The sequence below is a fragment of the Momordica charantia genome (assembly GCF_013281855.1).
Source record: "Momordica charantia cultivar OHB3-1 chromosome 7 unlocalized genomic scaffold, Mcharantia_2.0 BLBB01000007.1, whole genome shotgun sequence".
Taxonomy (NCBI): domain Eukaryota; kingdom Viridiplantae; phylum Streptophyta; class Magnoliopsida; order Cucurbitales; family Cucurbitaceae; genus Momordica; species Momordica charantia.
The window spans coordinates 619,125-645,523 of record NW_028275165.1 but is presented as its reverse complement, the minus strand read 5'-3'; the positions used below and the strand labels follow the sequence as shown (position 1 = coordinate 645,523).

Below are 26,399 nucleotides of genomic sequence, written 5' to 3'. Positions count from 1 at the left end.
TTAAAATTTATAAGGTTTTTGAAGATTATTATATTGTAGCTTGATTTTATTAAAATTTATAAGTTTTTGGAGATTATTTTATTGCTTTTTGTTAAGGTTATTTGTGGATTAGCAAAAATTATAATACTTAGGGTACAAATTTAATGAATTTGAAAGTTTATAGTAAAAATTAATTTTAAGTCCTTGTATTTCATCTTTTAAAGTTGTCATTTTTGGGTCTATTCTTTATCTTTTTTGTCTTATTCTCTATATATATTTCTTTGTAGATTATAGCATTACAAATATAGGAGTGGAAATTTAAATATTTGTAGAAATTAGTTATTGGCTTGGGTAGTTGTTAGTTGTTTAGAATTTAAATATTTATCAACCATGTCGATATATTTGTAAATTGGAAGGCTTGAAATCGAAATCAAGAGTCCTCGATAATTTTGATATAAAAAAAAGTTATCAATATGAATATAAATACAATAATAAAATTTATAACATGTTCAAGTGTAAAATAGTTATATGTCCAATGACGTAATTTGTATTAGTTTCTTAATTTCCATGATTTTCTACCAATATTTGTTCATAGTGATATGTTTTTATCGATGCAGGATTTGAATATGAGTTATGTAGTTGAATGTTTTGACGAAAACTTACACCACATAATAGATCTACATACCGATGTGGTGTTAAACTCAATACACTTTGATGAAGTTAACAAAGAGAAATCAGTTGAAAATAGCAAAAATTAGGTTGCACGATAACTTGCTATTGTTACTTTTCAATTTCTGTTGATTCTTTTTAGAAAAAATATAATAAGTTTAGGTTGTACACCTAATTTTTTTGGAATTATAGTTCAATCAGTCATAGCGACAAGATGTGTAGGCAGACCAACTCGTCAAGTTTCCCATTGAAATAGGATCAACTTCTTGTTAGGTTTACTAGGGTTGTTCCCAACTCTTTGGTAGCATGTTCTTATTTATAGGAGCCTCTTTAGGTTGATTCAAGTGGATTGACTTGACCAGATGGTTCGACCTTTGGCCAGATTTAATTGGGTGGTCTGGTCTTGGTCGAGTGATCCAGCCCTAGTAGGATCTAGTTTAGTCAGATTATCTTGTTCTGATTGGGTCTGGTGTGGTCTAGTTGTGTGGTCCAGTCCAAAGTACCCACAATTTATGTTACTTCTTTGAACTTATTTCAAGTAGATTGGTACCATAATTTTATCCCAACAGGTGCCTCGATATCTTATGCACACAAAATGTACAAAACACACGTTTAACTTATGTATTGGAAAGGGAAAAAAACAATCTTGTGATGGAGATTAAATCTTTTCCAATCCTAAATCCCCAAATATGCGGCTACTGTAAAAAAATATGCAATTTTTCTTCTTTTTTTTTTTTTATACCACATCCCTATTTATCAAATATTTTTACAGTCTTAAGCTGAAGTATGAAAACTAAAAAATATAATAGCATTAATTTGATTAAAATATTATTATTGTTTATTGTATTTTCAACTTGGTTCTCCCCTCTACTTTCAAAATGTCTATTTTAGTTTATGTAATTTAAACTTGGATTCATCTTAGTCTCTATACTTTCAAAACATTCATTTTGGTCCATATTTGCAAAAATTTTAATACAAATTCTATACAGACAGGAGACTCTTTAGTGTAAAGTTATGGCTATATTTCAATAAAAAATAATAGGAAAATTACAAAAATAGTACTATTACATAATACATACATGGTTTTAGAATGTAACAAAATAAAAAGCACAAGACAAGACAAGTAACATATCATCCTTAACGTAGTGAAATTTCTTGAAAGGAAATTGAAATCTGTGTTAGAGAGTTCTTGAATTATCATTCAGACCACTTTGTTTGCATAACCTAAAAGAAAGACAAAAAAAAATAAATAATAATAAATAATTTAAATTAAATCCTATTTTGGTCCGTTCCATTTTTTTCCTAAATTTTCAAAATTTTTATTTTGATCTTTAAACTAAAAAATAAAAATTGGAAAAAAAAAATATATATCCTTGTTTATCTTGATTTTAACAAATTGATAATGAGATTTGAGTGTGTATTAACGTAAATCCATACTAAAGGCAAATGTTGGGCGAGCAAATATGAGGTAGAAAAATTAAGGTTTTAATACTATTTTTATTTGGATCGATGTACTTTCGGCTTTGGTTCCTTTCGGTCATTTACTCTCAAAACATCCGTATTGATGTATATACTTTTAACTTTTGTTCATTTTAATCTAAATACTTTCAAAACGTTTGTTATGATCCTTATATTTATATAATGTGATTATCTTGGTCCTTATTTGTAAAATTTTAACACAATTTGTATACAGTTTACAAATTTATAACTACATTTCAAGAAATTAAATTTAGTGAGTGAAGTATGATGCTAAAAATTTTAATAAAAAAATAAATGTTTTAATCTTTAAAATTTTGGAAGTACATGGATCAAAATAGTACTTAAAACCAAAAATAAAATAGCTAAGACTAAAATAGTTATGGTTCGAAAGTTGACCGACTAAAAGAGACCAGTCTTGAAATTTCAGAGACCAAAATAGAACGCGGGATACGAGACGGTAGCAAGATAAAACTTTTCATCTTACTCGAGAACTATAAACAACTTTTTGAAGGAGTGAGTTATTTTATTTAAAGGGGGGAGGGGTGAGGTGGGGCCCAGTTGATTAAAAATTAGGAAGACTTTGGAGAAGTTTTCATTAAACCCATCTGCTTACAAAGTGGTCCAACATTGCTCTCTTACTTTAATTCTTCCCTCCTTTTAGAAAGAATTCTCCCAACATTTTCCCTCTATTCTAAACTATGCTTCATCATTACGCACATATATGCCATTCTAGGAACATCTTTTCCTCTACCTAACAACTTTCACGTCCTCCATGTTTGAACCAGTTTGCACAAACTTCGACTAATATCGTAGAATAACTGTTTGATCCTACTACATTTGGTTGTCCGCTGTTATGGATTCCTTAACATTCTCTTTATTTTTTTTTCATTGGCCCTTGATAATCACTAATTAATCTCAATTTTTTCCTAAAAAAATTAACAATAATAATAATTAAATCTCAATGGCGCAGCAACATATAGGGTAGAATATCAAGCCAAAATAATAATAATAATAATAATTATTATTATTATTATTATTATTATATATTATAAGGATTTAACTGCAAAACCTCCTGTTCCGGTACCATGTTAAATCATTTATCGAACCTAAAAACTTAAGCTAGTGGATTAAAGTAAATTTAATCTTTTATGGATACTGAAACATTCTATAATTAGCCCTTCATAATCACTAGGCCATTATGGTTTGCATTTCATTCTTACTAGTTAAATCTCAGTAGCACAGCAACCTAAAATGTAGAATATATATCAAGCCAAAATACCTGGCAAAGTAAGAGTTGATTCTTCTTTTCTTCTCCTGGCAGCTCAACCTGAAGAGTGTTAAAATGATAAATTGCAACATGCTCTACATTTTATTAGGACAAGAAGCCGATATTTCTACAATATCGTACCTTTTCAGCCTAAGCCCACATAACTTTATTTTTACATTCTACTCGAAAAGTTTCATCGACTTCTACTTACCTTTCTAAGATCTCTATTTCTAACTAATTTGAGACTACGTTAATATGCTCGTCAATGTCAATCCTACCTTTTAGTCAATAATGAACTTGAAACAACAATATGAAGTACAATAATTATGAACGGAATCGAATCGCCCAGCTCCAACGTAGAGTTTCTTTTAACCACCAGCCGGAGAGTAATTGATGAAGACCTTCTCTATACCCTTGGGACGATGTCAAAATAATTGAGGAGAAATTCCAACTTTTATGAGCAAACAAGCAGTGTAGGACCCACTTGCTAACGTTTTCATTTCTTATTTCTATTTTCTTCTTTTTAATGAAGAAAAATAAAATTACTTGCCCCCAATGCCTATGGATTCAAGAATGATAAAACTATATTTTTATTTTTATTTTGGAACAAATTAGAAAAAATAAAAATGAATAAAAAACTTGTTTTCTTGTTTTTAAAATTTCTATATAATTTTGAGAATGTTTCTAAAAATGAGAAACAATAAACATAAATAATTATTAAATACTTAGGTTTTAAAACTAAGAACAAAAAATAATAAACAGCAACATTGACAAACAGGCCCAAGCAGGTTCGTAGGAACAAATGACGGATAGATTCTGCATTGTGGAGAGACAATACATTGTGGTTTTACTTCATCAGTCAAATGTTGGATTTTACAAATTATATTAAAATAAAAAAAGAAATCCCAACAAAAGAAAAACGAACGTAACTCAAGTCAAGTAATCATCATTCTACTACAAAGTGGAAGAGTTAAAACTTTCGTATTACACGATCATTTTTATTCAAGGAAACAAACTTCGAGAGTGACAAACAAAAAATGAAATACACTAAACTATAGGACATGAAAGCACCACAATTAATAGAGAACAACATTGTGAAGCTTTCAATTTGGATAAATCAAAACACCGAAAATCGCTACTATTATAAAAATTCTAAAAATTCTTTGATTATGCTTGAACCAAATTTCATAAATAATAGATTTGACTGCATTAACCCACAGCAATTGTCACCTTGCAGGCAAAGAACATGATTAATTACTCAAAAAAAAAAAAGAAAAAGAAAAAAGAACATGATTAAGAAACTATACAACGTTTCTAAAGCAATGTCCCATCAATATTTAATAGTAATAAATATTATTATTTTAGTCTAAAAGTAGATGGACAGATTGAAATATATAAGTAGAAAGCCCATGCATTCTTTATCAAGTGAGTGGTGAATTAATCATTTTTCCTAATTTATTCAAACTATGATTGAGAATGATGTGATGAACTAAATTTGAAATAAGCATTTCAAATGTGTGAAAAATTGTGGCAAAGAGGCTAATGCATCTTACAAGAGCTCTAGGCAACAAAGAAATATAGGGAATGGAGCTCATCACTCTATTGAGCAAAACTGGTTTGAACCAATTTATATTATCTATTTTATATGAAGCAAACAACTTTCGTTGATTAATGAAATAGTACACGAAGGCAATGCAAAAAAAGAATAATATATATATATATATATAGAAGCCAGACGGAGTAAAAAAATGCTAATAAAAGACTAGAGATAAATTACAGAAAGGGACTCCAGTTCAAGGAGAGAAAGAAGCATCGCTAAATTCCTAACTACTAGAAACAAAAAGGGAGGTATGGGACCGACCGAGGTCCAAACTTCCCCCCAAGAACTTTCCTTCTAATTAAAGACCTTCCTATTTCTCTCAAGCCAAATGTTCCACAAGACCACAAGAAAGCAGCACGCCAAAGAGCCAACTCTCTATCCCAAAAGTGAGGGTGGTATATAAGACCTCTTCCAACATAGCTCTGCACAAATGTTTACGAACCATCTAAACATCAAAAACCTCCCCCAAAAAAAAAAGTTCTCAATCGTTGCAACAAACTGAGAATACCACAAAAACCAGTTTGAAAACTTCACATAAAAGGTTGATAGAGCTAAATTGATGAAGATTTAAGGTTAGAGATCTTGATGAGGAACTTTCGTTTGAACCAATTTGAACTATTATGACAACTTCCCAAGTGCCACAAAAAGGTAGGAAAAACATAGGTAGCAGAAAGGACAAACCTGGAAGTCCTAACTAGATTCCCACTTCTTGAGGTGCTCTCTAGGCTGTTGAATTGTTCTGCAAATAACAAATGCAAGTATTAAGTTTCAACTTTGAATTGTCTTCATTGGTAACAGCTGTTAGAACTTCAGCCTAAAACAAGATCTCTTCAGTCCCAACTTTGGTAATGGTTAGCTAAGCAATACAACTTGGTACGCACAATAAACTCTAGGCCTTTAATTTGTGCGAAGAAGCAATAAAGACAGTAAGTTAACATTCCACCGGAGAACATCTCAAAGACCAGTATTTCTTGGCATAGCGGCGAAGGTCAAGACCAAAATATTGATGATGTCCCTAAATGCACCTGGATAATTTCACTGAGTAATAAAATAAATGTTAAATTAAAAGTTTAATTGCTGAGCTTTCAAAGTTGTTTTAATATGTCCCTAAATTTCCAATTTTGTATTTAATAAGTTCCTGGGCTTTAGAAAAGCTTAATAGGTCCCTGACTTATTTGGTAATTTTTTAAATTTATGAGCCTATTCGATACAAACTTGAATTTTGTATTTAATAGGGTCACGACTTTTCTGACCTGCGAATTTTTAAAAAAAAATGTCTAATAAGTTAGGGTCTTTTAGACACAATTGAAAATTCACAAACCCATTAGATATCACTAAAACTCTCACAAGGACGATATGACAGCATATAGTAACACAATTCATCATGCCAATACAAGAAAGCATAAAAGTTACTACATGATAAGATATAGGAGCAACACATAGTAATTAGTAACTCCAATTCAACCTACAGTGCACAATAGCATAAAAATTGAGTATGTGCTATTGAATCTGCAATAGATAACATAAAAATTGGTGTTCGTGTGACACCAATGATACTATCAACTAAACAAGATAACATAGTATAGTATACACACTAGAAAAATTAAAGCAATTGTGATCTACCTTAGATTGCAGGATTTTTTGACTATCAGTGAAATACTGGTTCGGATGATTGATCCCGGCATCACATGATGAGCCATGGGTCGATTCAAATGCCAAGGTGCATGCCAACTAAAGATAAATGAGAAAACCATCAATATTATTCCCAATATTAATATGATAAATTTGAAAAAATTAAGAGTCAGCAAGTAAATTGAGAACCTGATAATGTCTATTTCGCACTTTGTCCACTATATCTTCCATTGTCCGATTATTTACTCCCATTTTACCAAGGGCTGCTCTTAAGTTGTCTTCACTGTTAACAGAATCGATATGTCAAGCAAAGAGGGAAAAAAACTGCAAGTACAGTGTAACTTTCATGTCGTATTGCAACCTTTTCTTAGAATTTTGATGAGACACTCCACTGTAATATGATTATATGCCAAAAAAAAAAAGAATTACAGAACTCATCAACTGTTGGAACCCACTCATTCCAACTAAATTGATCCTTTGTTTTCTCTTTCAGGGGCCGTAATGCTGTCATAACCTTAACAAAATTTAAGGGTACCCCATCGTCTTCTATTTTTAGCATTATGGACTGCTATATTGGTCAGCACTCTCCTGCCTTTTGAAATAATGTTGTCCAAATATTACATCCCATGCCTCAATAAAGCACATTTCTTGAGGCTTTCTTATAATTGTTGCTTCCTGTAACTCATCTAGAATAATTTCCAAATGTTGGATATGCTCTTTCGTCAAAGAACATGAGCACAGGCTTCCTAAAATATGGCTTAAAACCTTATCCATGAGCATTTAAGAGATTGTTTGGAAGGTTAGTCCAAAGAGCATGAGTAGAAAGTTATGGGTCTAAATATATTTTTTAGAGACATCCTTCCTTTTGATAGTTTTACTATAATTATTCAACTCTAATTTGGAAACTGTTAGCCCATAGAATTCATCAAGTAGCTCCCGGATGACAAGAATCACATATTTGTCTGAACTTTGAATCAATATCTAACATGCTGGTACTTATGTTGGGAAACCTTCTACTTTGTGAAATACATGAAGTTTCTTGAGGAAAGTAAAAACGAAATGATTATCAAGTTAACATAGAGGAAATAGGATTTCTCAAGGAAGAATGCTTTCATCTCTCTCTTCCACAAGGTTCCAGCCTAATTGGTAAGGTTTTTCGGTGAGAGCCTTTCCCTTATCCTCTCTAGAACGCCCTCAACCTGAAGTCGAACACATGTGCCAATGCATTACTCATTTGATTTGAGTTGACGCTCCAAGTCGTATTAGCTCAATCACCAACTACTATTTTCGGTGGATCCACAGTGAGAGCCTTTCCCTTATCCTCTCTAGAACGCCCTTGCACATCCAAGTGTTGGATAATCGCTACCAGCATCAGGCACATTTCAACAAAGCCATGTCCTGACGGTAACAGCTCCAGAGACCTCTTTTACTGCTTCAACACGACTTTCCATCTTTTTTGTAGTAACCTTCCCCAGAACCTACTGCAATGATACCAGAAATGATAGGAACCACTCCTATATTGTTGATATTCAAAGAGATAATTATAAAGCTAAGGGAGAATTCGAGAGCTTGCTATGCATCCATTACTTCTCACTAACAACTTAGCATACCCTCTCTCTCTCTCAGCCGTATACACAAGCACACATATTCCCAAAATAGCCTCTACCATAACTAACTCGAGCCCACAAAATGGCTCAACCTCATGCCGCACGTGCTCTCTTCTTCCTGGCGTACACATTCTTAATAGGGGGCCAATCAGAAAGCTCTCCCTACCAAAATAGCAAGAAAATTAACCCCCTCTTCCTCCCTACTGTCTCTTTTTCCCCTTATTTTCATGTGCTTCTAATAGAATCCTTACTAACAGAATCATGCACCAAAAGTCCAAACAGCCCTCAGCCTGACTAATTAACTTAGTTTGCTAACCGTTCTTGTTGCTACTCTAAACCTCCTCTATTCCCCCCTTTTCTAATGTTTCAAATTAAAGGTATATCACTTTATAATAAAAATGACCTGTGATAGAAAACAAAACACAGTTCCTTTATATATATAGAAAGCATACCTGAAATGTCTATATGGGCATCCATGATGATCTCCAACACCAGGTGATGATTGGATGACTTTTTGACAGGAATAAGGCGAGTAATCCTAGTGTTTCAGATAGGAGATAGATCATAATTCTACATAGAAATTGGCAAGTTACTCTAATAGTTCTAACACACAAAAAGTAAAAATGTAAATATCGGATGATGATATAAATAAATCACAGAACAAAAGTCCATTGAAATATGTGTGGACAACTACGAGTCAAAGGATTTTTATCTCCAAAAAGTCAAAATAAAGAAACATTACTGGAAAATGTTCCCATACTACATTACTAGCTATTTTAGTATTTAATTTTGACAAGCTTAGAATATGCCAACAACATAATAGGTCTGATGCAAGGCATAGATAAGATATAGAAGAGAGAATGGGAAAACTATAGGTACAAACGAGAGAGAAACTCAAAACTACACAATGCTGATTGTAGCAGTACTATTAGGACAATGACATGGGCAAAATCAAAACACAACAAGACAATTAAATCACATCCTACAAAAATAGACCATTATAAATGTCAAAAATATACTAAAATATTTGAAGATTCCTAAAATAAAAATCTACGTAAAGTTGACCCTACTAATTCTACATCTTAAAAATTTTCTTATTTCAAAAACAAATCTACACCTTAAGGACTTCCCAAAGGTTACAGCTCTTACCACTCTCTTGCCTTCTTTTCCATAATTATGCCTAATACCGTATGCATATTCTTTGTCAAACTTCTCAGCACCAACCTACAATAGAAGGGATAAAGCAGTAGCTATCAATTATTGTGAATATGATCTGTCGGGACAGGGCTAAGACGAAATAAAAATATAATAATCAAATTTAGGATGTAATCATATACAAGAATATAACAGATAAAATAATACAGAGTGACGATAAATGAAGGAAAATAAATAGAAGAGAGAATAATAGAAATAGAAATCAAGAGAGAGAACTCAAACATACGCAATGCTGTTTATTGCAATAATTGGGACAATTATATAGAGGCTAACTCTAACATAAAAATAAATGAATAGTAACTACAGATTTCCTCGGTGGAGAATGGTGGCATAGGAATTAGCATTTTAAGTTACAGAAATGAGTATTGTTATGCTTACTTTCTGGGATAACTCAGCTTTCCAGAAAGCAAGGGCATCATCAAGCTTCAAACCAACACCCTGCATGTGAAGAATTAAAACATAAAAAAATAAATAATTGTGAGAAGCCAAGCTGTCATTGAGAATTGAAGCATAAAAATAGAAAGACTTCATACCAACAATAAGAGGAGCATTGCAGATTAATACTTACTATCAGCAACACTAATCATACTTCAATCAACAACATATTATTTATTCATGATTGTTGATTCTCCTCGTATATAAACGTCATCGGTCATCTAAATTAAACTGCATTTTCTTATCAAATTGTAACAAAAATAGATGATATACTCATTTCACATCCATTAAGAGAGTTTTAACCAAGCGATAAAGGGGGATAGAGGAACATGAACACTATTCCTCTCATCGATGAACTTCATTGTTTCTTGTCTATATCTGTATGTACGCAATTTCATATCTAACAACAATTCAGCTCTTCATCAATGTAGAAAAAACAAGATAAATTAATTTGCATCCCACGCTTCAAACTACCATATTCCTAGTAATGCATGTACAAGATATACAAAACAGAGAAAAACAAGAATTATGTACAAGCGTAAGCATCTCAGATCAGCAAAAGTACATTGTACAACCTTGAGAAAGAGACCTAATTGCATTCTCCCTCCATGCTTCAAATGATGATCTTCTTTCAGCTGAACATGAGTAAAATAAAATAAATAAATGAAAAAGAACAGATCAACATATTGAATATTATGTACCACCAACATGAAGAAATAGGAGGAAAAATAAGAAGAAAAACTTCTAGAGATTTATATGGCCATTGTGACCAGTCTTCTTACCTTTTCAAATAGGTGCCGCATACAAAGAGGAAATGAACTTTTAGCTACTTGGTCAATGTCTTTTATTGATATATCACCATACTCTCTTGGCTGGGGAGATAATAAGCAACGTAGATCCATATCAGATTACATCATGTGGTAAAGTAGCCACTTCAATAAATAAATTACCTGTGAGTAGTCAGGACCCAGGTAGCTAGTGCAAAGGGCTTCTACGATCTATAAAGCATTTACAATATGTCAAGGGCCACGGAGTTTAACTTTTCTTTACCATACACATAGCTGATTATGATTAATACTCACAGGGGCCAACCGATTGTTCTCTTGTTCTCTTACTGTAGATGTCCATTTCCTGCAAATAAGATTTATAACCTTTTAGAGATTAATAAAAAATGCAATTTTCATCATGTACTTAGATCTTCCAAACAATATTTCACAAAAGCTAAAGGCGGCCTTTAGGTTTTTTCTCTAGCCTCGATGCAATATGAGGCGTAAGCCTCAATTTTAATTAAAAGATTATACCAATCCAAAATTTGTTTGATAAGGTATTGCTAAACATAATAGTTATATAAAATTATTTATAAAAAAATATAAAATAACAAATAAAAAGTCATCTGTCAATTGCCACTTAAATAAAAATTGTAAAATGATATCCTTAATATCATTACTATTATTATTGATAGGATTGATTTATTCTATAAACTTTTGTCTTCAGTTTCTCAATCTAGAGAGTAAAACTAGTAATAGATTGAATTGTCACAACTACTGTTTGTATTAGCATTCCATACATAGAAATATTTATATTTTTAAAAAATTGGACAAGTTAATAAAAAGGGCACACTCGGGGTCCAGCCTACAGAAGAATGCTGTTCAACGATGGCTCTTGGGTTTGATTATTCTATATCTTCCAATATATTTGTATTGCTCCTATTTGAGCTTGGATTTTTTTTGTTCTGTTTCTCTTTTTCTTTCATCCTCTGGGGGTTTGTATCTTGACATTTTTCTTATATTAAATGAAAAATTGTTTCTTGTTCTAAAAAAAATAGGTAAATTAATAACAGTCTTCTAATCATTACATGAAGCCTCAGTGTGACTTCTTAGAGCCATAAGTCTCTTCATGAGAAGTGCAAGCCTCTAATAGTCTAAAGAAAACGTAAGTATCAAGGCTAGAAGTTAAATCCTTGCCTCGAGGCTGAGAGCCTCAAGGCGTAAGCCTCAAAATCCTTTTGAAACATTGCTTCTAAAGCTTCATAATCAAAATGAAAATTAAATGACTGCCGGCTCTGGAAAATTAAATCTAATCTAACATAATCCAGTTTGCAGTTCAAGCTTTCTTTAACAACCTGTTTGTCAAACTCAGGGCCTTTGATAGAAAGCTGCGGAATTGCGTTGTAACAAGGGAAACCACCTGAGAGTTATATGGAGGAAAATTAGAAATAACTTTTTAGGATCAAGTGCATAAAATTGAATGTATATATATAAGCATAATATTAACCTGATTAGTAGCAATATATGCCTGTCCTTTATGGAGATATACCTTTCGACCAGCCACTAGTTCTGGAACTTCTTCCCATGGTACCTTCATAAGATAAGGTAGAAAAGAATTAGGAAAAAAGAAATAATCTCCAACAAGCTGAATTTTCTTTTATTTTTGTAGGAACATAAAATTCAATGATAGTAATCATATGGAAGTTTAAAAAATTAAACACGCACTGGCAGGAAGAGATGGCATCCGACTTACCAAGCCAAGGGACACAAAAGAACTTTGGCCGCCATATTACAAACAGAACAATTTTAGAAACCTTTAGGGAGAGAACTCCAAAAGGAGGCAAGAGAAAGAATAAGATCCCAAAATTCCATAACATGCCCATAAGTTGTAAGATTCTTCAATTCTTCTCGAGCTCCCACAACACATTGAACAAAAATGTGTGTAACATTACTAGCGAATACCACTATGATGTTAAATCATACAAAAGCCTACACGCAATGCAACTCAAGGGATAAGAAATCTTTTTTTGTTTTTGTTTTTTCTTTTTTTAAACAAGAAACAATTTTTCATTGATATATGAAACGAATAAAATTTCAAGGATACACACCTCCCAAAGGAGTAAGAGAAAAAAGAGAAAAAAAAAATAAACGAAACAAAACAAAACAGAATCTTAAAAAAGAGCATTACAACCATAGATAAGAATGAAAATCAATATAGGCCAAGAACCGCCACAGGAACCTAAAAAAAACGATGGAAACGATGGAAGATTAGAAGTGACTCTAACTCTCTGAGAAGAAACCAAACCTCTGCAGAAGAGGAATAAGAATCCATGAACAAAAAGACTTGAAACTCCAAGAAGATTCTTTTCGATAACCTTGCTGCACTTTGAAAATCCAAGGAAATGACTAACACATGAACCCCCACTTCCATTAAAAAAAAAAGAGACGGGGCAAAATTTAAGTTGCTGCCAAAAATCATATTCTCCAACCAAAAGAGATTGAAGTTGTGCCAAGAATGAGGAAATTGAAAGATTTTTGCATTGAACTTCATCACGTGCACTAATTCCCTCCCACCAAAAAAATGGACTATCTAGACTTTCTTTTTATGATAAACCATACTTTCATTGAGAAAAAAAAAATGAAAGAATTCAAGGGCAAACAAAAGAAAGATACAGCCCAAAAGGAGCCAAACTAAAAAAAATGGGATCCAACCAAGCAAAATAAGACCTAAAGGGTACTTACAAAAGATTTTACGCACGAGGCCGAGAGAGACATGAAATCTAACAAGGGACCAAACCTCCTCCCAAGGTCTCTCCACCCCTCTAAAAGTTCTATTATTTCTCTCAACTCAAAGGGTCCAAAGTATAGCACAAAACTAGCAAGCCAAAAGAAACAACCATTTCCCCGAAAGGACAAATGGAGGAGGAACTCCACCATCAAATTACATCCTCTAGGCCAAGCCAAACGAAAACTGAAAGTCTAAGAAAAAACCAACTCCATAGCAAAACGCGGATCACAGCTCCACATAAGGTGGTCAAATTCCTCAGCCACCCCTACGGAGGATACAACATTGTGGCCCTACCAAGCAGGGAGATCTCCTCCAAACACAATCCAGGATATTAACTCTACCAAAAAGACCTGTCGTAAGATCAAAAAAATAAAAAGTCACCTTCTTTGAAATTTTGACCTTCCACGACAAACAAAACATGGGGTTACTAGTCGGAGAGAGATTACCCAAGTAGTGGAGAAAAAGATCTACAATAGAAGCTTTCAAAAGCACTAGTCCCAAAGACAAGAATCTCTCCTCCCCAAAGTAACACAGAAATCCCAATCAAGGATAAAAGGGCCACAATTCCATTGATTGCCTATGTCTTTAATATTACTAGAGAATACCATTGTGATGTTACATCATCCAAAAGGCTATGCACTATTCAAGAGATAGAAAATTTAAAGATTTCTCCATTGAACTTTATCATGTGCAAACCACCCTGGGTTGACCTAGTAGTCAATATGGCCAATGAAAAAAATAAAGGACTTGGTTCAAATCATGGTGGTCACCTATTTAGGTTTATTACCCTACGAGTTTTCTAGGCAACAAATATAGTAGGGTTAGATAGTTATCCTATGAGATTAGTCGTGGTGCACAGAAGCTCCCCCATATACTCAACTTTGTCATATGAATTAATTCCCTCCTACCAAACAAATGGACCATCCAAAGACTATAACTTCCATAGTACATTTTTTGGTGACATAAGGGAGGAAAAAGCATCCTCATCTTTGAAGATAAATAGTCTTGATATCTTAGAAGAATCCTCCCAGCCAAAAAGGTTAAAGGAAAATGCTAAACTTAAAGCTTTAAGTGACTAATTATGAAGGAGAGGCCAATATGGAGAGAGAATTAAATTAAAGTGGTTGAAAGAAGGTGACATGAACTTTAAGTTTTTCCACATATGGGCTTCTCATCGGGCTAGTAAAAATTCCATTTCAACCCTTTTTTTTATTATCCGTGAGTGTTCGGGTCAGCTTGCGCGCACCTCGACTAATCTTATGTGGCAGCGCTTGACCTTACAACATTTGGTGTCAAAACACACATAGGAATTAATTCTTAAGGTAGGTGACCATCATGGGGTTTGAACTCATTCCCTCTCATTTTACCCTAGCCCCTTTGGGCCCATGATGGTTACATATCAACCTTGTTGAGCAGAAGGGATGTATTGTTTTCAAAGCAAGAAGAGATTCAACAAGAAATTCTGGGCTTTCTCTCCCCCTTACATAAAGAGATGAAGATGAAAGGTTTGTAATTAATAGAGGGAGCTTTGTGGCTGCCTATCAATAGAGTTAGCAAACTGGCTTGAGAGGCACTTTGAAGAATCAAAAATTCTAAATGCAACCCTGCAGTTAGGAACACAAAAAGCCCTAAGTCCATATGGTTTTACTGGAGAATTCTTGAAAAAGGCTTAAAACACCACTAAAACGTATCTGATTAGGGTCTTTCAAGACGTCTCAAAAATGGCATTATCAACAAAAAGACCAACAAAACCTACATATGCTTGATTCCAAAGAATAAAGGTGTGATTAAAGTCCATGATTTTACACCAATAATCCATACATGTTTGGATGTATCCATGTGCAAATATATTCTCCCATCCACATGACAGAAAACATTTCAAGTTCTCAACAGATCTTACTAAAATTATCCGCCTGTCAGGGCAGTTTTTCATTTTCCCGACAGATTTTAGGAAAATAATCCATCTATTTGAGAAATTTTTCCCTTTCCTTGAGTTACAATAGATGCAATGGTTAATGCTTAGCATCAGACATTTCACAATTTTCGACTGAGAAAAGATTGAATCTTGATACAATCGAAAAATAAATGATCTCATATCTACAGTTCACATGGACATCAAAATATTCATTTCTACATCCACTTCCAAAACTAAAATAAAATATATTCAATAACATACTTAAATAGCAATCGACATACATATGTTTCTTTATATATAACTAGGAGACATCAAAGATTTTTGGTATTAGCTCACAGGAAGGTTCGAATTTGAGACCTCTAAGCCAATATGACCAAGAGACCCCAAGCCCTTACCAACCAAGCTGACCCTTGGGGACTACAATTGACATACATATTAAGATAACTATCTAATTAAATAAACTACATACCTTAAAGTATATTGCATCAGCTGTAAAAAGAGAAAAAAGGAGATAAACATAAGTAACAATGATAAATCATAATAGATAATTAAGTGTGGTATAGGTGTGCACTCAACTCTTTTTGAGGCACAAACCAAAAGATAATTGAAAGTGTTGCTATTAAAGTAATATAACAAGTATAGATATACAGTTGACACATGCCACTAAAGGGAACAGATAGAAACAAAGGGGAAGGGGAAATGAGAGAGAAATAGAAAGATAGAATCAAGAAGAACAAAATCCAATTTGCTAACTTAACAATAGTCAACCAGCCGCATAGAGACAAAACCAAAAATAATAAGAGACCCAAACTAATTAAACCGTACAAGCCTAAATTAAATTTTTCATACGTTATTTTTTCTTTTTAACAAGATACGAACTTTTCATTGATTTATGAAAAAGAACAAAATTGGTCAATGACACAAACTCCTAAACCTAATAAATTTTTCATATGTTATTGGATCACCCTTAAACCTAAAATCTTAACTTGATAGGTGAGGTACATTACCACCAAATTCAAAATCTTAAACTAATAAATTAGGGTATATTCAATATTTTCAATATATTCTCAACAATTACCGTACAATCGATGAATTGTATGAGCATGAAGATGAAAACTGTAGTCTGTTAATGAGTTGTCCATTCTTACCACTAGGTACAGTCTGTCCAATCAACCGAGCAACTTGAACCAATTTGTCCTTTACAGCCTATAAGAAGAAAAATATTGAAGTTGCTTAGAAGAAAACTCATGGAGTAGAAAGAAAAGCATAATACATTTTACAAGCTAAGAAGATTCCATCAATTTGTACAAGCAATAGCCTGGGGAGGTACTGTAAATACAAATATTCCATCATGACCAAATTTTACCCAATCTCTCCCCTGCCTCTATGACAGACAAATGGGTATGGCTGATCCCACAAATCAGTTTAAGGTGAAGTCCATGATTAGGGAGATTTAAGCTAAGACAAAAAAAAAAAAGAACCAATTGTTTAAGTATCCAAAATTGCACTAGAAAAATAATAGAAAGAAAGGCAGGAACTGAGAGCTTTCCTCCCTTTTCCACCCTCCTCTTAAGAATGCTAGTTTTAAGAATTAGTAATTGCCCCACTGTACACCCGTTCAGCCCAATCGAAGAGCAGACAGCCAATACCCTAAGGAGCCACCCCTCAAAACTCATCCTATTGTGACAACATGTGGAGTGACAAATTTTCAGGAAAACAATTTTTTTCTTCAGGGAGCTTAATCACAAAGCTGTAAGCACCCATGAAATCATCCAAAAAAGGCTCTCCGTTGCAATTTCACCAAACTGGTGTATTGTGTGTTAAAAGGCAGAAGATACCCAGGGGCATCTTATAATCTCGTAAGTTTGCAAGCAGACTCTGGAACTTCATCTTATATATTCTCTTTTGGTTGGCAAACCCCCCTAGCACAATGACATCAGCATTATGCTACAATACTTTCTGGTGGGGCATCCTTTCAGAAAGAATAAAGAGATCAATAAACTACTTCATCAAGGCTTTCCTTTGGAACCAATGGAGGGAGAGGAACAACAGGATATTCAATGGCATCTTTCAGCTTCAGCCTTATAATAGGTTCTTTGATGGAGTCTTGGTTATGGCCCTAAGCTGATGCAAATGCTGTATATCTACCTTCTCACGTCAAAGATAAATTGACATTTTGATGATTTGGAGGGCCCTTTTGCAACCCTCTTCCTCTTGGGGATCTCTTTTTCTTCCCCCTTTTTTGTATATTTCGTCATATCAATGAAATTTCTCATCAAAATAAATGAATGTTTGACATTATAGCCAATGAAATTTAACTAGATATAAATTACCTCAAATTCTACGTTACTGATTGCTTTATATGAGAGGCCAAGCTCTGAAAAGATCAACTTCTGAAAACCCAGCAGCAAATAATGTACATTAAGCCCATCTCTAAATTGGGACATTGGAAACAAGGCACTAAGGAATGGGCCATATGTTTACCTGGGATTCAAGACTTTCGGAAAGAAAGCGGTATCGGAATAGCATAGTTTCCATAGAAAGAAACCATTTTCTCAACTCCTCCCTAAAACCAAGTCAAAATAATGGTAAACAAAAGCTGTGCAGAAATTATGGTAGAGAAAGAAGTAAACTTACGTTCTACAGTACACAAGGCGCAGAACAAAGTGAGATATTATATCCTTGTTCACCTCCTCAGATGCCTGTGGGTGTTTCATGTGTGTTTTCCGCAATTCTCTAACCTGCGCAATGTGAAAAAGAAAAATAAAAGAAAGTTAGAAATATAACATGGAACCCGTGAAGAAAATACAATCTCACCAATTTTTCCATCTCTTCAGGTCTCTTTCCTCGAGATAACCCATCAGAGATCCCTTTAAGAACTGCGCTAGACAATGGTAGCAGGTCAAGACCACATCTTAACAATGAAACTACAAACATTGATATGGGAGTGGTTACCACCACCACTTAGTTTACGAAACGTGTCAGGGATAAAAATCTTCGATCAATTATTCATCCAACCATGTAATTTAGTATGTAACCTAAACTAAATTGCATCACTCGACCTGCTTCAAAATTGCTCAAAATCCTAAAAGACAATAATCCCTGGGTCCAGATAAAGAAACAGAACGCGAAATCTTCATTAAGAAATAGAAATTAGAAGCGAGAACCTCGGATGCGATCTATGGCGTAAAGCTCGAAATCATAAAGATCGAATTCGAGAGGAGGAAAAGAACGGTAGACAGGAAGGGTGGTGGGGGTGGCGTTTGTGGAAGATTTCCTGTGAGAACGAAATGGTTCCATGGCGGTCTCTCGATCTTGATCTTTGCTACTGAAACTGAGAATTTGTGGAGTTCAATACCCAAAACGAAAACGCGCTAAAACCCGACAACAGTCGTAAAATGGCGGGAAACGCAGGGGTGGTGCATAGGTCGGTTCGACCCGGTTTGGTCCACATCCGGTCCAACCGATTAGCGTAAAAATAAGAACAAAAACTATCCTATGTAATATTTAAATCAGCTTACCAAGGTGAGCATAGTTCCACGGTACTAGCATATATCTTCAAACAATAAGTTGTACATTGTGAGTTACGCATGAAATGAATTTAATTAGTTTTATGTATGTTGTTATATGTTGATATAAAATAAATTTAAGAATGCAATACTTAAATTGTTAAATTCGATAAAGTAATTAAATACTTAAAACTTGATGTTTAACTTTTAGGTGAACAAAATTATTTTTAATTATTATTCTCTTTTATCTGTATTTAAATAATGTTATTTTAAAAAGATATATAATTTTCGATGGGTGAATTTAAAATAAAGAGTCATTTATCCCAAAAATAAATAAATTAGATTTATTTTAAAAGAAAAGGTGAATACATAAATTTAATTTTAAATTAGCTAATATTAAAGGAATTGTTTTTTATTTTTAAATTAGCTTTTGTATGATATTCATTTTAAATTTTATCATATAAAAATAAGCACAACGTGTTTAAAAAAACAAATATTAATAAGCACAAATATATGGTTAATTTAACCTAAAGAATGTATTTTACTTTTAAGTTAATTAAATTGAAATAACAAAAACAATTAAAAGTAATTTTAATTTTAACTTAGTTATATTTAAACAATAATATATTAACTATATTAAAATAAAATAAAAACTAAATACATATAAAATACGACTATCGATATAATATAATGAAATATTTAACATACTCATAATAAAAAATTATAATTATTAAAAAAGATTAAGAACCAAAACTAGATTAAGCACAAAGAAACCCTGAAATGAAAAGGCTTCAGAATCCACCACCAATAACATTACAATTTAGAGCATTTTATTAACGTAAGACAAAAAATAAGATAACCACTTAGAACCTAAAAAGAAGCAAAAGAAAAAGAAAAGCTTTATAATCATAACTACAAAATTCTGTACCCACCAGAAGCTATACGATATCTTCTTCATCTGGGCTGGGCAACTTCTAGCTTTAGCTATATAACAAAAGTCCTCACAGTACCGGCAAAAGAAAGGTCTCCTCAGGATTGAATACTCGGGCGAGCCTGCCGGAACACTGCACTCATCGCGCTCCTCGTTCTGGTAAGAAATCCGAGTCCAGAAAGACCGGGATTCCCGACCTCGCTCTTGGGGGAATCCGATGTACTGCTGCTACCATTGGGTGTTTTATCGATGCTGCTGCTGCTCGATGGCGTGTTTACAATCGTAGCTCCATTTAACTGCCAGGCATACACAAACAGTAGTTAGAAACTTATAGATGACTGTATTGATATCGACGTTACGAAACGAATTTGGAGTGTAGGACAACCATCAAGCCAGGGTCCGAGACGGCACTTTGGAGGGATCGCGGTTGAATCTGAGATTCAGCACTTTGGAGGGATTGCCGTTGAACCTGAGATTCAATTATAGCGAAAAGGGAGATTATTTTGGTAAGTTATGACAGCATAATAGACACAAGCCAAACTCATAATGTGCTCTCTCTCTTCAATAAAACACAAGAAAAAACCTGATCAGATAAAAATCTAAGCATACAACTGAACAAGCCTTTCACATAGGTAAGTGAGAAAATGGTGTTTCTTTTTTCTTGACGTTAGTAGCTTACAAGTACCTCGACTAATCTCTCGTTTGAGACTACCGCCTGATCCGGTTGTCTAAAAGCAATTTTAATATCCAAAATAAGGTAATCCCCATAGCCCCTGGGGTAGTTGTTTCAAAAAACAAAAACTATTATCTCTTGCATGGGTAAAATTAACTAACCTGGTTCGGAGAAGGATTAGATTCGGAGGGAGACAGCGCTTCTGGTGAAAAACCAATCGGCAATGGCCGATTTTGCTGACAAGGATCAGAAAATTAAATAGCGAGAGTATGCACAATCAAGTTGTGATCTCTAAGCCTATCTATCACCATTCTGATAGTATTTCATAAAATCATTATCAAAGCGACAGGTAGATGCTCAATTACCTTTGGTGAAGGTGTTGTTGGAGGGAGTTCAAGAGAAGGCCGAGAGGAACTAGAAGGAATTGCCTGCAAAATCCACAATAACATTAAAAAGAATGTAAATATTTGTATGTATTTGAAGAGTTGTACTTTCAGATCTCATTGATGCAATTGTAAATGTTTTGGATAGGAAACAATTTTATTGATGATATGAAATGTTACAAAAGGAGTATAAAAATCTTCTCCAATTGGATAGGAGAGAATTTAAACTGTAATGACTAAAGGGGTGTTCATTTTTTGCACCAATGAAGAGCCATAAAAAGGATTACATCAAAAAGGCCTTCCATAGTCTTTTCTTTGTCTTGAAAGATCCTGGTGTTGCATTCATCCCAAATCACCCACATTTTTCTCAAATCGATGACTAGAGGAAGTTTAAATTTCTACCACAAGAGATGCAAGAACCACCCCCCCCCCCCCCAAAAAAAGGGTTTATTTGAAAGAAAAATAAGGGGTTTGATGCATGCCTGTACACGTTCCGTGGTCCTTCGATTCTCCATGTTCCAAGCATAATTACACAATCTCCTAACACCTTCATTTGTTAGGTCCTAAGCAAAGAATCAAAAGGCAAAACAATCATAAAACACCAATTTCGAAGGTGTCTACATGTGCTGGGAATTGCAGTAAAACAATATAAACATTAAACAAAATATTGCAATGAAACTGTATAGAAAAGAAGGTTCACCTGCTTTTCTTCAAAACTCCAAAGTTTATTTTCCTAAAACATACAAGGAACGGGTCAGTCTTCAATTCAAAGTTTAGAGATAAATTATAAAGAAAAAATAATAAAAGGAAAAGTAGTTACCAAATTCTGGACTGCATGATGAACGGATTTAATATCCCTGCCAAAAGTATCTGACTTACCTCGTAGTTCTGAGACCTTTAGGGCAAAAGAAAAAAAGTTCAGTTTCAGTAAATGATATTTAAACCTTCCATCATAAGAAAAAAAAACAATCAATTCTTTTAACTATTAGCAAAAACCATTCGGTTTTCAGTTACGTGCCTTTTCTTGTGTCTCAGCAGTGAGATCCAAAGATTCGTCCAAACTTTTGTCCACATGATCCATTTTTGAAGATAAATTCCGTTTTGTAGCCTGGACAATCACATAGCAGGGAAAGCAATTAAATCATTGATTCACCGAAAATAAACAAAAATTTCCTAATAAAATCTGATCGACATTGAAGGTTCAGAGTTCAGTCATTTATGTGAGATTTCAAAAGCATCTTGCAAGCTCGAAAATTATGTTAAAAATGCTGTTATGTATAAATAGTACATTGAGACAATAAGATATTACCGAAATGGATGAGTAAACACTCTCAAGCTGCCTAGCAACGGAACTGCAAGCATCAGATAGACTACGCTTTGTAGCAAACATCATATCAGGAAGTTTCCATCCCTGAAAACATACTTGTACTGTGTCATTATATGATAGAAGGTTCTAAAGAGGCAAACAATTGTAAATTGCAACATCCACATTCAAATACGACATGGGATCAAGGAGAGGAAATTGTAGGCTAGTGCTACACCACTAAAATATTCCATTTTGGTTTTATGGAAAATATTACCAAGACTTGGTGTAAAAATATATTACAAAGGTTAAATATATCCTAACTGTTGTTTTAAACTTTTGAATTTAGCAGGGAATATAATATGTTATCACAGCACAATTTGCCCCAAACGAACCAACCACACAATTACCTTAATCCAAACGACCCCATATCCTACTACAACGACAAGAATGACAATGCCATATTTCCTACCCCCTGGCATACAAAAAAAGAAGATTGAGGTAAGAAAATTAAAGAGAAGAAATATGAAACCAAAAAAAATAAAATGCAGTCGCTGACAAGAAAGTCTCATTGTGAATTAATAGCCACCTCAAATTTAAGTTAGATATTAACAAAATAATAATACAAACAACCACACAATTTATATCTACACAGAAAGCACTCATTATTAATCATTATATAAAGGCAGCAGCAATTACATAATAAATTAAAAATCTTAAACAATGGACGTCCTAAGGTTTTCTTAACAGATGTCTTAAAAGAAAACTAGAAACACAGAAAATTAATCAGAGAAAAGTTACAAAATGCCATCATGGGTAAACATTAGGTTAGAAATTTCTTGCCATATCTTTACATAGAAAACTGAAACCTTCTTAAAGCAATAAGAAAAAGGAAAATGCTTCTCAAACAAAACTGCAGCAGGATCTTCAGAAAAAACATCCTTCTAAACAGGCAAAATCATATACTGACGCCAACCCAACTTACTGATAAGCCTTCAACTGTTTTTTTAAGGAAAGGAAACTTTTACTAATATCTCAAAGAGGAAAAAAAGGAGAGCTGAGGCATCCCCAAGATTTGCAAAGGACCCCAGTTGGCATAGGTCACATAAACCTCCGTTATAAGTTATAATTAACAAAAAAAATGTTTCAAGGGGAATTTTTAATTTGCAAAGTTGGAACTCGGTTGTTTTTTATATTTTTTTTAGAAATAACTTCTAAAAATAAAAAACTAAAGGGAAAACAAAAAACATTTGATGATAAAAGAACCATGAAGCTATCTACATTAATATCTAAAGAAACAAACAAGGAAACATCATCAACACCTGTCCCGCCATTGGTCACAATTGTCATTGAACGATTTGATGCTAACATTTGCAGTTCCTGCTGTAAGCTTTTTACCTGTAGATGTGTTAAATGCATTTAGCCAATTGCTTTCCTTGTCCAGGGGCATTCAAGGAACAAAAATAATAATTTGAACATAATAAGGTGACTGGCAAATGAAATTATCATGGTAAAACATATTCAAGTTGCAACAACAGAAAAAAATAAAATATTGCAAAATAAGGTGGATACTGACCTTTTCAGAAAATTTACTCAAATTAAAACAAAATAAAGTATGATTCCTTTGAAGACCATCCATTGAAATTACGAAAAGCAATAATATTATCAGCCACGGAACAATAGAGAAGGGATGAAAAACCAATAAAAGTAGACAATTAGATTTTAGAGTTCTTGCAGATCCCGCATAAGAAAACAATAAAGCAATTAAAGAACAGTACAACAAAAATTATACATTTCTAGATGTATGTTCACAAAAACTAATGGATAAAAAATTGAGGGGTAATCATAGGACTTCGAAATTAGCAGAATACTTCTGCTTTTCCTAGCTATCCAATTTTGAATGTGCCGTAAATTGCCATTATGGTACCTAATTATCATTTTAGTGTCGGGGACACTCAAGTAACCTCTTGGTTTAGGAAAGTTTGAAGAAAACATAAAGAAAGTTATAATGAGCTGTTTCAAGTTTAAAGTTATGGCTGCAGTGAGAGGCACATCTTTGGATTCTTCGCAAGATGAAAACCTGCCCTCCAATTTAAAATTGTCCAGCCATTCAGTTGTTGAACAGTCAGCAACCTAAACATGCTTTATTAGTGCAAATATTTTCCACTTCAAAATAAAATCTGAAGAGTAAAAGTTTCATGAATATGTAAGAAGCAAACATGGTAAACATTAACAAGGTACAAAAAACAGAATCTATTCAATAAAAATCATAAAGTTAGCGCGTAGAAATATGCCAGTGAAAAGGTTGCTGAAAGAAGCTTAGAATAGAGATGAATTTCAAATCTGAAGGAAAATATTAATGAAAAGAGAGAGAACAGTCGGAAATTTCCCTTCATTGAGGATCATAGCTATTAGCAATCGTACAAAACAACTAAAAATTAAATTCATTATATTCAATAAACCAGTTTAAGAAACACACCTGAGCCATTAAAGATTCATTCCGAGGCTTGCTTTTTGAAGTGCTAGAGTCATCTCGACTCATACGCTTTAGAGCAATCTGTTAATAGAAGCCAACAGAAAATTTGAGACATAAAAAATGAACAGGAATATAAACAATTAAGGAGAGGTTAGGGGAAAAATATACTGGTTGGCTGACAGGTATGTAGACAGAAGGGAAGACAAATATGCAGTGCATACCTCACTCGCTCTCTTAACCGGGAGTTCATCAAAAAGTTCGTAGTGAATTGGAAAGTCTCAAACAAAATCCAAAACTAAAAATTTCTACTATACATCGGAAATAAGAACTAAGAAGCAAGTTTTCAAATAGAAGAATACCTTAAAAGCACCCGAGACAAAATCGGATACATATGGCAGGCGTCCTTCTTTTGCCAGAACTGAGCCAACGATACCTGAAAGAGTAGAATATGTGTGATTTTCACTCAATTCTTTCCAGAATTCATATATACGTGACAAACAGCTCCATAAACAATATAGTATTCTGCACAGATGCAAAAAGCAGCCACCAAACGGCATAAAGCACGATTCACAAAAGGGACTCCACTTCATTTTTCAGCTTCTGAAACTCGAACTCATACTTTCACGAAGTTCAACCAGTCAAACAATTTGGTAATCCATGGAATACAGACACGAATACGACACATGATAGCTCTGAGTAAAAAATTGAGTAACACACTTATGAAAAACTCTAACAGATAGTCCTTCCACCCGTATCAAAGAAACAAAAATTATTCACACCATGGAACCTTTGACGTGGGAAAATTAAAGAATCACCAATTCACCAATAAAATACTTCGATCATTCTGTAAAATCCTCAAGCTAACAAATAACCTCAATGCTAAGGTCTCGGGCACAGAAGAAACCCCATCGCCCCAACCAAACCCCACGAAGAGACCGTATACCATCCTTCCTTTACGATCAGAATTATAATTTTAATTCATCGAACGCCCCTACCCCACGAAGCACAAGCAAGCAACCAAGCTATTACAGCGATATCACATTCAATAACTCGAAAAATAAATAAAATACTAAGTTTACTGTGCATGAACCAGCTCCAACGAGAATGGTGATCTTCCCGAAGGGAATCGCCATGGCAGTGCCAAGGATGTGTGTGTGAGTGATGCTGCAGTGGCTACTCGGCGCAGTGGTGGCTGAGCATCAGAACGTTGGTAGAAATCAAATCTTGGTCGGCGTAGGGACGGCGGATTGTGGGTGGTGGACAACGAAGAGACTCCGCCGGTGGCAAATTTTCACCCAAGGAATCGACGAGCTCTTGCAAGCTGCAACGTAGCAACCCTATTCGCCAAGAAGGGAATTGGTGAACCCTCGCAAAAATCAAATTGTGCTATGCTAATTGGAATTTGCGAATTTCCCCCTTTTATTATTATTTATTAGTATTATTGTTTTTTCTTTTTTCTTTGGTACATCAAATTTTAATTTAGGATATGGCTTTTCCTTTTTTTTTTCCTTTTGATTACTAGAATCATTAAATATCCATCGATTGGTTGTCTCAAAATCCCTAAGAAAAAAAAAAAAAAAGGAAAGATTTGTCATCCCAAGAAAACAAAAATTTGTATGGACATGTACATATATCTATGGTCTGATAAATTGATATTTACATTGTATTAAAAAAAAATTCAATAAAATATGAAAAGTGTGTTAATATACATATAATATTAATATTAATTATTTTCAGTTTATTTATAAATAGATAAATATTTATTGTTAAT

The 26,399-nt window shown here is 33.7% G+C and overlaps 2 protein-coding genes across 4 annotated transcripts; both read right to left on the bottom strand.

Moving 5' to 3' along the window:
* Positions 1–5,087: 5,087 nt before the first annotated feature.
* On the bottom strand, positions 5,088–18,720 carry EMB2813 (DNA primase, large subunit family). Its single transcript, XM_022299754.2, has 20 exons — positions 18,521–18,720; positions 18,171–18,232; positions 17,991–18,094; positions 17,838–17,919; positions 17,687–17,746; positions 16,502–16,559; positions 15,823–15,842; positions 12,158–12,241; positions 12,006–12,070; positions 10,966–11,014; positions 10,834–10,881; positions 10,666–10,755; positions 10,459–10,518; positions 9,827–9,886; positions 9,383–9,457; positions 8,686–8,771; positions 6,816–6,909; positions 6,618–6,725; positions 5,676–5,733; positions 5,088–5,416 (listed from the first exon to the last, which is right to left on the bottom strand). Exons 1-19 carry the CDS (start codon positions 18,651–18,653, stop codon positions 5,716–5,718), a joined length of 1,356 nt encoding a protein of 451 aa, XP_022155446.1. The 5' UTR covers positions 18,654–18,720; the 3' UTR covers positions 5,088–5,416; positions 5,676–5,715.
* A 918-nt stretch (positions 18,721–19,638) lies between these two features.
* On the bottom strand, positions 19,639–26,031 carry LOC111022578 (uncharacterized). 3 transcript variants are annotated; one of them, XM_088126732.1, is made up of 14 exons: positions 25,708–26,031; positions 24,988–25,061; positions 24,632–24,709; positions 23,475–23,550; positions 22,563–22,627; positions 22,159–22,260; positions 21,868–21,957; positions 21,670–21,744; positions 21,550–21,582; positions 21,332–21,412; positions 20,832–20,894; positions 20,628–20,702; positions 20,179–20,262; positions 19,639–20,089 (listed from the first exon to the last, which is right to left on the bottom strand). In XM_088126732.1, the coding sequence occupies exons 1-14, from the start codon at positions 25,712–25,714 to the stop codon at positions 19,892–19,894; spliced, it is 1,101 nt and encodes a 366-aa protein (XP_087982858.1). In that variant the 5' UTR covers positions 25,715–26,031; the 3' UTR covers positions 19,639–19,891. The 3 variants fall into 3 exon arrangements, with proteins under 3 accessions (XP_087982858.1, XP_087982857.1, XP_087982856.1); XM_088126731.1 differs by having other exon boundaries at positions 25,719–26,031; XM_088126730.1 differs by lacking the exon at positions 25,708–26,031 and having other exon boundaries at positions 24,988–25,695.
* Positions 26,032–26,399: the final 368 nt, after the last annotated feature.

Coding starts and splice junctions, on each gene's coding strand:
- LOC111022578 (XM_088126730.1), bottom strand. CDS start 25,218: ATGAAGTGGAGTCCCTTTTGTGAATCGTGCTTTATGCCGTTTGGTGGC. Junction 21,745..21,867: donor CTGCTGAGACACAAGAAAAG/GCACGTAACTGA, acceptor TTTGCCCTAAAG/GTCTCAGAACTACGAGGTAA. Junction 21,413..21,549: donor GGAGTTTTGAAGAAAAGCAG/GTGAACCTTCTT, acceptor TTCTTTGCTTAG/GACCTAACAAATGAAGGTGT.
- EMB2813 (XM_022299754.2), bottom strand. CDS start 18,653: ATGGAACCATTTCGTTCTCACAGGAAATCTTCCACAAACGCCACCCCC. Junction 16,560..17,686: donor TCAGTAACGTAGAATTTGAG/GTAATTTATATC, acceptor TTCTTCTTATAG/GCTGTAAAGGACAAATTGGT. Junction 9,458..9,826: donor AAGCTGAGTTATCCCAGAAA/GTAAGCATAACA, acceptor CTTCTATTGTAG/GTTGGTGCTGAGAAGTTTGA.